The 12,640-nt window shown below is 35.2% G+C and overlaps 1 protein-coding gene across 2 annotated transcripts in view; it reads left to right on the top strand.

Moving 5' to 3' along the window:
• The window catches only part of MDGA2 (MAM domain containing glycosylphosphatidylinositol anchor 2), a gene marked incomplete at both ends in the record, with an annotated part of 768,432 nt that overhangs the window by 440,980 nt on the left and 314,812 nt on the right, over positions 1-12,640 (top strand). For both annotated transcript variants that reach the window (XM_080937304.1, XM_080937305.1), the window contains one exon: positions 653-827. In XM_080937304.1, the coding sequence (XP_080793430.1) occupies positions 653-827 (175 nt within the window). The remainder of the gene's footprint in view (positions 1-652; positions 828-12,640) is intronic.

Here is a 12,640-nt window from a genome sequence, read left to right as displayed (position 1 = left end):
TGGTTTTTGATATTCAAATTGTTTTGACAGTTTAATAGGATTGCACTCCTTGAAAAAGTTTACACATTTTTGAAAATAATTATTGATGTAAAGTGAATTCCAATTTTCAAAATAGCGAATCATTTGTAGGCTTATTAAAGCAAAGCCATTAAATAAAAAAAAAAATCTCTTTTAAAAACCAGGTGTGTAAAATTATACATAATCTCAATAAGCCATTATGGTAATGTGCCTACATTATCTAAACCAACAAGAAATTTCTAAATAAAATGATGAAGCATGTCCAAAATGAAATGAGAGTCTATTTCTTCTAAATAATAAAATGTACTTTCCAAAGTTCAGAAATATATGAGAAAAATTGAAATGCTCAATAGACAAAGAAACCGAATCATGTTTCTACTATGTTTTGCCTTCAACCTGATTAGAGTATTGATAAATTTCATGCCGCTGAATAGAAAGGATGTGCACTCTAAAGTGAAGACATTGGTGCTTGCAATTTTGGAAATCAATTGGGTACATATATTTTAATTTCCCACTAACATGATGGAAAAGGGGCACAGCGACTCTAAATGGCATCTCTTCAGATGACTAACTGCTTTTTGATTGTCTATAGAAAACCAGCCTAAAGTAACAATCTCTGTTGATGCTTGCTCAGATCAGGTGGACCAAAACAGCAGGAAGCGCCTCTGACAGATTCCAAGACTCCAGTGTCTTCAATGAAACTTTGAGGATTACAAACATTCAGAGACACCAAGGAGGCCGATATTACTGTAAAGCTGAGAATGGCTTGGGGTCCCCAGCAATAAAGTCAATACGTGTGGATGTGTACTGTAAGTAATATCAGCCAAAAAATTGTTCCAATGAATTTGTTTCTATGCTTAACTATGGTTTTCTGAAAACAAACATATAAATACCGTTTGTTTCATTGTGAAACAAACAATGTGACTGAAAATGTTGTAGGATAGTGATAGTGCTTTAAGAAGTCTCTTTCTATTGTGCACATGGATGGGCTTATAGAGAGGTCAGAGGTCAAATTCAGATAATTTTCTTTAGGTTCAGACTACAAGTGTGTGCTGCCATTTTCTCATGAGTTCAGAGGACCCAAATTGGGCCTCGAACTTGTACAGAAAACCATTTATTAACTGAGCTATTTTCTAACTTGCTCTAAGGCATTTTGAGAGAAGAAATTTCACTTCAAATGTTCCTCATGTATGATATGATATACATTTAGTGGAGAGGTTTTAGTGTCACATTCATAAGATCAGCAATATTACCAGTAACACCAGTATACTTTTTGTATTTGGTGTATACACACATGCACATATACTTTTATCTGTACATGTAACTACATACCTGTACTTCTATATCTTAATGAACCTTATGAAGATAAGATTCTGCCATAATGTAACCTGACTTGTTTCTATTCCTGTGTACAAAGTCACCCACTCTCATTTTTATGCACACATTTTATGCATGCTTATCTGCATCCTCATGTGAAGTGAGCATCACTGACCCTCAATGCACCGTGCCTTGTGATGTTTCCTTCTGTCACATAACCCTCCCTTACAACTTACTTACAGTTTTATGCTCTCTTTCCTTCCTTGCCAAACAGAGAAACAAAGTGCCTGCATTCAGTTTAGTCTTTTAATCAGGTTCATCTGGCATTCCTGTTATTTTCACAAGAAATGGCACTTATTTTTAAGTCTCTAATATTAGAATGCATTTTTCTGCCCTTAAAGTAACTCAGATATAATTACAATTGAGGAGTTCCTGCTTTTCAGCCTGCTCCCCCCCTTTCCTGTTCTTTCAACAGTGCAGGTGTTCCATAGTTAGGGTGAGGCTAGAAATTATCAATGGTCTATTCGCGGAGCCTATGCTGGGCTCACTTATTTATGGAAACCGTGAGGAAGGAAGTAGTGGCAGCAGCACCCGTGACTCATCTTCCACCGATAAATGCTCATTGCCCTCGTGTTTGTGACAGAAGCCTGTGTTCCATTCTCTCAGGATCTCCTAACCCCAAGACATCCACTGACATGATGCTGGCAGGCTCAACGTACGTGGCACACTTCTGTATGCCCTGATCTGCCATACCTGTGTACTTTCCATCCAAGGTCAAGCACCAAACCTCCACCTATGTTCTGTGAAGTTTGAGTATAATTGCTAGCAAAATATGACTGGGAACCCTTTGAATGAGAAATTTTAATTTTTAACATTCTCTTTATTTTGTAGGAAAGTGCACATCTAGTGCCTGAAATTTTTTGATTAGTATATAGCCTTTAGTCCTGCTGGATATTTCATGTATTATACAGTGAAGGTACTGGATTTGTCTATATGAAATCCTGAAACTTCTGAAGCACAGTAGCAACTAGTTTTGAATTATAGATTCTGACTACATTACTGACATATTGACTTGATGGCAATAAAATATGTGCCTTGCAGGCCTAAAAACTCATATACAAAAAAGAATAGTTGATACATTTTAAAAGGCCTTTTTTATGATGTCAGGACCATCCTGTGTTACTATTTCGTACCTTATTACTCAGCCTCGTTATACTTAAGTAGGTGAAAGTGCATAGCTCCCTAGGAAGATAGTGCTGCCGGTTCAGTCCTCACTTTATTAAAATACATATCAACCTTAGGTGGCCATGTTACCTTCTTCCCTTGTCTTTCCTTTGGAGGTTTTAGATATAATTTGGGTTCCAGAAACATCTGTTCTATATGATATGGATGAAATATTACTGTACATATGCCATACTTAAATTATATTATTTCCTGTGCCTTTCTGATAGAGAACAAATGAGACAGTCATTTAATTTGAGAAAATAGCATTAAACTTTTCAGTTTATGAAAAAATGTAACATCACATTGGTAAGAATTTGCCAGGTAATACGCTTATGATAAATTCATAGTGGAGGAATCTGGTAGTTTTGCCATAATTATGCCTATTCATAAGGCTATTAATAAATTATCTTTTATAGTGTATTTAAATACTTTTGAGTGATAAAAATATATCACAGTAAAAATAACTAACCTATTCGAAAAATCTGTCCTCAAAATATAACTTTTGGTAAAAGCCCGAGTATTTAGGTCCACCTATTTTCATATCCTACATGAATCTTTATAATTTATAACACACTCCATAAGTGGTCATAAATACATGACTAACTTAGCAATGGTGTGCAACTTTCTACACTGTACCAAAACTACTGACATATACTATTTAACTGAGAAATGGTACTTACATCTCCAGAAATATCTGCCCCAAGTTGGTTGGCCTTTTTGTGGATACTTTTGATAACATCATGTTGCCCCTGTATATAGCATACTAGACTGTTCCCCTTAGGGCAACAAACAAGCAAACATCTAGAGTATAGTGACAGTCTTCTATACAAATATCTTATGCTCAGAGACACTGAACATTTGCTGAACCTCACAGCAAAGTTAATAATATGCCTTGTTATCACTTAAGATTTAACATGCTACCTACAATGTACTCAGCCTCTTTGACGTTAACCAAACTTTAAGACAGCAGTGCTCTATTACCTTTCATTTTCTCTAGGTGAAGGTTTGAATGAGAATGGCCAACCTAGACTCATATATTTGAATGTTGTATCTATAGTTGGTGGGATTATTGTAGGAAGGATTAGGAGGCGTGGCCTTAGAAGAACTGTGTTACTGAAGATGTTTTTGAGGTTTCAAAGGCATACTCAAGGCTTATTCTCTTCTTTTCTGTTTCTAACTTGTAAGGATATGATGTAGCTTCTCAAATAGTGCCCTTGTGCCAGGCCTTCTGCTTGCTGACTTGCTTCTGCCAGGACAGTCATGGATATCTCTCTAAAAGTGGCAGTAACTCCTAAATACTACCTAAATTATTCCTTTTATATGTTAGCTTTGTTACTATATCTCTTCACACCATAAAAAAGTAACTATAGCACCATATAGCTTTTACAACCTAAGTTATTGTATAGCTTTATTCTTAAATTAAGTAGTCTTTTATACCCTAACTCAGAGTAATATATGTGTATGTTTGTATATTGTGAGAATCCTTTTCTGTAGTAGCCAAAAGGTTGACAACAACATTATATAATAAATATCAACCGAAAGTATGAGTGGAGAATACTGCATCAAAATCAAATGTGAATAAGATGTGTTATAGGACACCTCTAAACATATAAAATTCCCAGCCAGTTTCTTATATACAGTTATTTACATTTGAAACTGAATTATAGATTTTTAATTTACAAAACTTTAGCATCAATATTTAACCTTGTGGATCCTTGGCACTCATCCTTCAATTCAGAGCTAATTTATACCAAATTTTCTTCAGACAGACTTCTGTAAACTGGAGTAGGTTTCTTCTTACACTTTTAATAATTGATCAAAATTGTTGGTATTTGATACTTAAAAATAGAATATTGACCTCACAGATATGCTATCAATAAAATACTGACAACAGCTTAGGACATGTCAGTACCATATTTTAATAATTAACAATTTTCATAACTTTAAAAAGAGGGAAGATGAAATGAGCTCTTTCCTCTCCAAGCTGCTCTTGGTTGTGGTGATAGCAATGAAAAACACACTAGGTCATGTGGGTTGATGTCTATATGCAGATGAGGGCAGGCACAAGATAAGGCAATAACTGTGATTAGGTCCTGAAAAATAGGCAGGCTGAGAATCTTAGAATCAATACAGAAAATATGGAGAAGGGAGAAAGTAAAGAATATGGAGAAAGAGAAGGATGATCCAGATAAGTGTGACTGTAAATTGTCACAGTAGCTATGAATATTTTATAAGGGATGGATGATTATAGGACAATTTGTATTATCTAGTTGAGAAGTTTGTATCAATATCAACGGGCTCTGAGTTTATTGTGTGGACATTTTGTGGGGTGAGAATTTACTGATATAAATCTGCTTGATAAATTAAGAAAATAAACTCTTTCAGTGTCATCTTACTATTATTTGTTTATACGATGTTTATGATAAAATATTTTTGAAGTTTGAAATAGTATTTTGATATAATATGCAACTGACAGGATAATACCACAAGATTTTATAAGACTGCAAAGAAATTTCTTACTTGCTCTGCATTTTCAGCGAGTTTCATTAACTTAAAGAGAAAAAGTATATGAATTTATTTAAACTGTTTGTAACAGTTGAATAAAAAGTATAAGAACAAATTGGTTCATACAACAGTAAATAGTGTGCCACTGTCACAGAAAACATATTTCCAGGAGTAAAAGGTCTTGTCTTAATAAAATTTGAGGGAAATGATAGCCATTGAAAGCATGAAGCTGCTATTTCCATCTGTGATCTTATTAACAGTGTCTTTGCTCTATGTCCCAGAAGTCCCTTGTCTACAGGCATCCATGAAAGTATGATAGACTGCATGTTAGCCAACAGATAAATAATGTTACTCTTTACACTTCCTGACCTAAAACATGTTAAAATAAGTTGAGAGAGAGAGAGAGAGAGAGAGAGAGAGAGAGAGAGAGAGAGAGAGAGAGAGAGAGAGAGAGAGAGAGGTAAGTTAAAGATGTCCAACATTACTTGATGGATGAAATTTTTGATGAGAGACATAAAATAGAGAATTACAGAACAGCATTCAGGGGAATACTGATTATGATGTTGAGTTGTAAGAGGAATGAGAGATTAATTTTAAAGACAGGATGTTAAAATGTTTTGATCTATTACTGAGAATGCCGTAGACACAATGAATCTGCTGGACATTATAGAAGAAGAAATGATAGCACTGTGACTGCAGAATTGGTGATACCTAGGCCACCCTCTACTCCAATGTCACTTTATTTGTCTTAAAAAAGCAATTGTTATTCATTAAACCTGCTTATTCCATGTGGAGAAAGATGGGACATAGTCTACACACAACATGAGGTTCTGGACTTTCATGCATTCATCCCCAAACATGTTTGTCACTTGAAGAATCTTGAGGCTATTGAAACAGTTTTCTAAGAATGTGATCACCTAATTCTTTTACTTATTTTCATCTATGACTGGGTGCTCATAGGGTAATAGAGGTCATACCATTTGAAAGGTTAGGGTTTAGTTAAAACTTATTTTTACTTCAAAAAGAAATTGGATTTAGAAACATTACCTTAATAAATTTATTTCCCCAATATTCATTGAACATTTGAAAGGATTGTTATTTCAAAAATGTCTCCTTTACCTTAATTTCACTTAGGTAAATTTTTGTATTTCATTATATCTAGACCAAGGCATTTTTTTAGTCCTTGTCTATGAGGTTTATTATTTATTGCATTTACACCCAAGAAAGTAGTTAGAGAAGAGTTGCAGATGTGCTATCAATTTATTCATGTCATATAATTATAAGCTGTACAAACTAAACAATTTAAAAATGACAATGAATTGCTGTTAGTTTTAATTTTATGAGATCTACAGCATGACTTTTAGACAGAAAACATTAGAAAAGAGCTAGAATAGCATGTGGATTCTGAAAGCACTGCAGTGTCAGGAAGAAAATGATTCCCAGAGTAATCCGATCAAGCATTATTTTCTCTTCCACTCCCCACCTTTCCCAAACACTAACCCTATGTATACAAAGTCTGAAGAATGTTTTTCATGGTAATTACAGTGTCTATTAAATGGGTAGATCTTGTGCTAATCACCCTATTAATAATAATCAGGACAGAATTTTGCAATTTTAGGTATGTTATAATGAAGAAAGAAGTGTTCTTGTCAATGTTATTTGTTGGTAATTTCTAAACTAACATACTTCAAACTATAAATCTCAATAAAAGACCATAGAAACAGACAAACTAGAAAACACATAATGATTTTAAAGTGAGTTGATTCAGTGCCTTCATTGCTTTTGCTGAGCTTAATTTTCAGTGATAGAGACCTAGAGTATCATCAGCCCTCAAACCACCCTGAGCTGTGTGTTCATAGTTTCACAACAAAAGTGAGTAAGGAAGGGAATATTGTTTTATTAGAAGAAAGTAGGAATTCCCAGTAGTGGGAAAGACTCCAGGGAAGAACTAGACGTACATCACCAGGCAATTTTTTTGATCTTACTGAGAGCAGCAAATGGAGAGAGAGGTCATATTTATTGAAAATGGTCGGGATGAAGAGATGACTCGGTGGTTAAGAGCACTGGCTGCTTTTCCAGAGGTACTGAGTTCAAATCCCAGCAACCACATAATAGCTCACAACCATCTATAATAAGATCCAGTGCCCTCTTCTGGTCTGTCTGAAGACAGCTACAGTGTACTCATATACACAGGAATAAAAATAAACCTTAAAATGTAAGAAAAATAAATGCTCATTAGAATGTCACTGACTGAACTTGTATATGATCAACACGTTGTATTCCCATGAGCTAAGCTTGAGTGTTACACTCCTTTGTAGGGGGAATTGTGTGTTCTATGTGATCAGCTCATGATCCAGCCTGTGCTTGCCCTTGTCCTGTGAGGTGAGCTACCTCCTGTCTCATTGTCAAACGTTTCTCTTGCTTCTTATATTAAAGACAAAGAGTTAGGTTACTTTTGGGTCAGATGAGGCTTCTATTCATAAAGCTGATTATATTCAATTCATTATAAGTCAAAAGTAGGCTCCTGAGAAGTGTTAACAGAACAGCAATTTGACTGTTTCCAGAATCCAACAGATACAGTCAGAATAGCAGCCAGTATTTCTCTGGAGCTCTGCCCCGACCCCTCTGCTTTCAGCCTCTCTGCTGACTCAAACTCATTCTGAAAATCCCAGATATTGTATGATCTACTTCGACCTGAAGCATTGGAAGCCACATCCAAGTAGAATCTCTATTGTCAATGTTATTGAAGACTTGCTGTGTTTAAATAAATTGTCTACTAGAAGCTTTGCTGAGAAAGAAAACCAAATTGCAACGCCTTTCCCCTAATGAAAGTTTATAATGAGCTAAAATTTTGAAAACTACACTCATAAAGTACTTAGTTTAGTGAGTATGAAAAAAGCAGTTTACATTTTAGAATTTCTAACCCGGAAATTATATAAAAGGTGACATTAATTACTATTAAGTACGTTAAAGATCATGAGGAAGTGAATGTTCTGACTATGTTTATTTCCTCTGTTATTATGTGGAAAAGATATAATGCGTACTGAACAGCTGTGTTAAGTGAAGGTTTGTAATGTTTTCCACACAGATGGATAGCAGTCATTTCTTGTGCCTGTCTATTTTCGTTCCTCTTATTGTTGTTACTTGCCCATCTTTGCAAAAGGTGTTCCAAGTCCTTACTTCATTTTTTAAAATTAAGCGGTAGTCATAATTTTAAACAACTACATAATTTGAAATTGATCAACAGGCTCTTAAAAATCACAGATTCCAGGCTGTGTGGGATTCTCTAGCCAAAGGTTAAAGGGCCAGCAGATGCTTCTGCTGGGCAGAGATTCCAGACTGGTATCCAGTGCTCTGGTCAGTTCCTGGATTCTCTGAAGGTAAGCCCTGACGGAGGGCCAAATCTGCTGCTGTCAACTCTGAGTTGCATGCACCATTTACTATAGAAATAAAACAGAAAGAACATTACATATAATGAAACTTGCGATTTCGAAATAGTTTAAAATTTTCAAATGTATGTGCTTAATGTGATTCTTTTTACATATTCAAAGATCCAGCAAAGTCTTAGCTACACAGAAGGTAAAGGCAATTTTTAGCATACACATTTTTTTATTTAATACTGGAAGATATCCTGCAGCAACTTCTTCAATCCAGAGAGTAAAAATGCTATCTGGTTTAAAATTATTAGAGTCCAAGCATCCTGGCAACCATTGCTTCTACAGTCTGACCAATACCACTGTTAGCAAGTGTAGTTACAAGGGAAACTCCTCTTTGAGTTTGTAGTCACCTTAATAAAAGGTCTTTCAAAGAGACTCTCCTCTCCCATAGTAGTTCCTTAATATTCAAAGAAATGTGCGTCACATCTTATTTTTTTTAATTCACATATTGTAGGTAGCCTGTGCATTCATTATGCATGGACTTCTTACTACCTCCCATCCTGGTCCTGCTGTGTAAATTAGCCTTCTTGCTATCTTCTTCTCACTGAACATTTGAGAATTTGTCCTCCTCCTTCTTTAGTCCTACGGCTTCTCTTTCATAACATTCCAGTCAAAGAAGTAGCTATAGTTTTCAAAGTTAAAAATCAGTGATTTTTCCCATAGCCTGTGTAACACTGCCATGTCAATATTTTAACTCTTCATATTTGGAAGAAGTCTTTATATAAATGAATTCACAAACTAGTTGAATTATTTTCAGAGTAGAGATGGTTAACTAAAATTATGTCAATGAGATATTCTAATCAAAGTATCTGTCTATGTATTTCTAGCTTTATAGTATCAGACAAATTGAAAAAAACCTCTTTAATTAAGAATAGTGATGATATTTAATTTATGCATTTGTGTTATCTAATCAAAACAATTACTTTAATGAACATTATGCATGTGTTTGCTTCAAACACTGGTGGTGTTTTCTTCTCTAATTTTTGTAAATACCAAAATGTTCATAGTGGTATGGATCTATGGTTATGACCCTGTCATAATAAAAGTTATTTGAAAGAAAGTAAAGGACAGGTGCAAAACACAGGAATCCTGTCGGTTTTATTTTCTGATGTTTAACTCCAAAGTACTTTACCATGTACACTCTCTTTAAACTATAACAGTCTTGCCATTAGAACTAAAGCATTTCTCTGGTAGTTTGAACAGGAATGGCCCCTATGGTCTGATATATTTGAATGCTTGGTTATTAGGGGATGCACTTCTTGACAGGGATTAGGAGATATGGCCTTGTTGGTGTAGGTGTGGTCTTTTTGGAGGAAGTGTGTCACTGAGGGATGGCTTTGAGGTTTCAAATGATCAAATCAAGGGCAGTATCTTTTGCCTTTACATCTGCATGAAGAACTCTCACCTAACACATTGCCCATCATGATGACAATGTACTAACCCTCTTAAACTGTAAGCAAGTCCCAACTAAATGCTCTCTTTTATAAGAGTTGCCATGGTCATGTTGGTTCCTCCTAGCAAATGAACATTAACTAAGACAATACCTCCTAGTGTTTAATATATGCCAAAAAACTACATCAAATATATCGCATAAAGTACTTTACATACCTCATTCCATGTGCACAGCCATGTGGATGATCAAATTGAAAAGCAAAGATGAATCTTATGAGACAGAACCAATGTTTGATAGGATTAAAAATGTGGCAGGGATCGAAAAAGAATTTGAGACCCAAAGAGAAAAGTATCTGGTTGTACTGTCTAAGATGAAGTTGTTTAGGAATGGGTAATGTGTGCTAACAGAGGCTTTACATTCAATTATGTCATTGGGCTTTGCTGCATATGAAGCAACTGAAAAGGCATTTGCTGAGAATGTAGGCAGGGATTATGTGATGGGTTTGAAGATGTTCTTTAGAGCTGGACCTTACCCTGAGACACAGAAAACATATTCACCTGGAGGAGGAGTTTGTTGAACAAAATTAAAGATTCAGTCAACTTATTGAAGAGACAAACAAAGCAAGAAGATGTGAAGAATGAAATGAAAGGAAAGACATTGAATTCTGGGATCTTAATGTCCAGGTGGGATCTTTAGAGAGTTACAGGTATAAAATAGCTGAAAGTTCTGTCTGGAGGCAGTAACGAGCAAACAAAGAGTTGGTTAAAATGAATTCAGCATTGATGAATTGAAATCCCACAACTTGTTAGTGAGAATCATGTCTATAAACTAGGAATAAAACTGTATCAAAGTTGAGAGAATGAGCAAGTATTAAATGATGTAATAGACAAAGAAGAAAATTAATGAAGAGGTATTAAAGGCCAGTCTTTTATTAAATTATGATATTTCAGTAAACCCCAGCCAGCAAGTGGAAATATTATACAAACATAGTGACTCAACTTTAGTCATCAATAATATTTCTAGTTACAATTGGCTTTTTCGTAGTTAATTTGTTTTTGCTTTCTTCTTTGAGGTGAGGACACTTAAAGTCTCTCTATTTGGTAAAGCATTCTAGCCAGATTGGCCTTGAATGCTTTACCAAAGAGTATTAGAGCCACAGGTCTCCATCCCTAGCTTATTGGTATTTTGTGATTGTTTTTGTTTGCTTATTTTTTATTACAATAGGTAAAAATACTTCACAAATTCCAGATGCAGGAACAGATGATTTTTTAGGTTTAGATAGAATTTATCATATATATATATATATATATATATATATATATATATATATATATATATTTACCTTTCCCATTCCACAATTGTAAACATTGTTAGGTATATACAGAGTTACAAACATTTATTAGAATACACACACATATGTCCATAAGTCTAGGTGAATGTGTACATCATAGAGATATGGAAACACAAAGAGGTCTGGCTGATTCACCTTTTGTTATTATTATCTCCACAGTACTCTTCCCTTTTTGTATTGTATTGCATCTATATGTTTGCCTTTTGATATGAAGAATATGTTTGCATTTTAGCCTACTAAGATCCACATTATGGTTATAGTTTTCATTTCCTTCTAGAGGTGTTTTTGTTATTGGTAATCCAGGACTTCAGAGAACTGTAAATTTATGCATATGTTATGTTGCTCTGAAGCTTCAGGGTATCACATTCATGTTTGTGTTCCTGGAAATCAATCTAGCATATTATGGAAGTTGAAAATAGAGTGAAGAATGTCACTGTCCATCAGTTATCTGCCAGGCTGTGATTGTCCTGTCTCGTTCTGTGTGGTATCTCTGAGCCCCCAAGCAGAAAACAAAAAGGTGAACTCCTACTGACATGCTGTCTTAAACTTACTCAGACAATTCATTGTGAAACAAAGGACTTGGGAATAAAGTCCTGTATGACACTGACGTTCTGGAACCACTGAACAGAGCCCTTGAAATTGTGTAGTTCTACAGTCGCAAGTGGAAGCTATCAAAGTTTATTGTGTGATGCTCTTCCTGGGAAGATGAGCAAATGTCTTCTCAAATCAGAGAGGAAACCTTACAGCAGAAAAAGCAGGACTACAAGTAAAACCCGACTCATGGACTAGCAATGTTCACTGCGGTTGTTTAAAGAAAGAGTGTGGGTCATGTCCAATAGCACACATTTCTCAAAGACAGGTGCACCAAATAAATACCTACCCCAGGAAAGTGGGGATTCACAAAAGCTGAAAACCCAGAGCACAGCGCAGAGCCTACAAGCTTCTCTAAGTGTGAGGAGGGTGTCTTTTTTTTTTTCTGATTCATTTAGTCTAAGCTTCTTTAGGTTCATTTGTTCTGAAAATCTTGAGGCACCTTCACTGTCTTTGTATCTTCTAAGCCCTTTTTGGCTGTGTCTGCTTCCTTAAGCTGTAGAAAGCATTCAGTCTAGCTTTCTTTAACTGGTCAGCTTGTGTAGGAGCTTCTCTTTAATGCTTATGTACTCTGGGAAGGAGGGCATTAGTGAACATGGATAAATTTAGGGACTTCTGGAGGCTATATTGAGTTCTTTTCTCTTTCTCTTAATGAGCTCTCTAAAGGATGTAATGTTTCACGTTTCTTTTGAACACTGCTTTTGCACCACTTTTTAAATATCTTGTATAAAGACATCCTGTTGCTTCTCTTCCTTTTTATATTCTATGTCTTAAAGTTTTATCCAAAGTGGAAGGAAGGATTTT

The sequence above is a fragment of the Micromys minutus genome (assembly GCF_963924665.1).
Source record: "Micromys minutus genome assembly, chromosome: 1".
NCBI lineage: Eukaryota > Metazoa > Chordata > Mammalia > Rodentia > Muridae > Micromys > Micromys minutus.
This window is presented reverse-complemented; position numbering and strand designations above follow the sequence as displayed.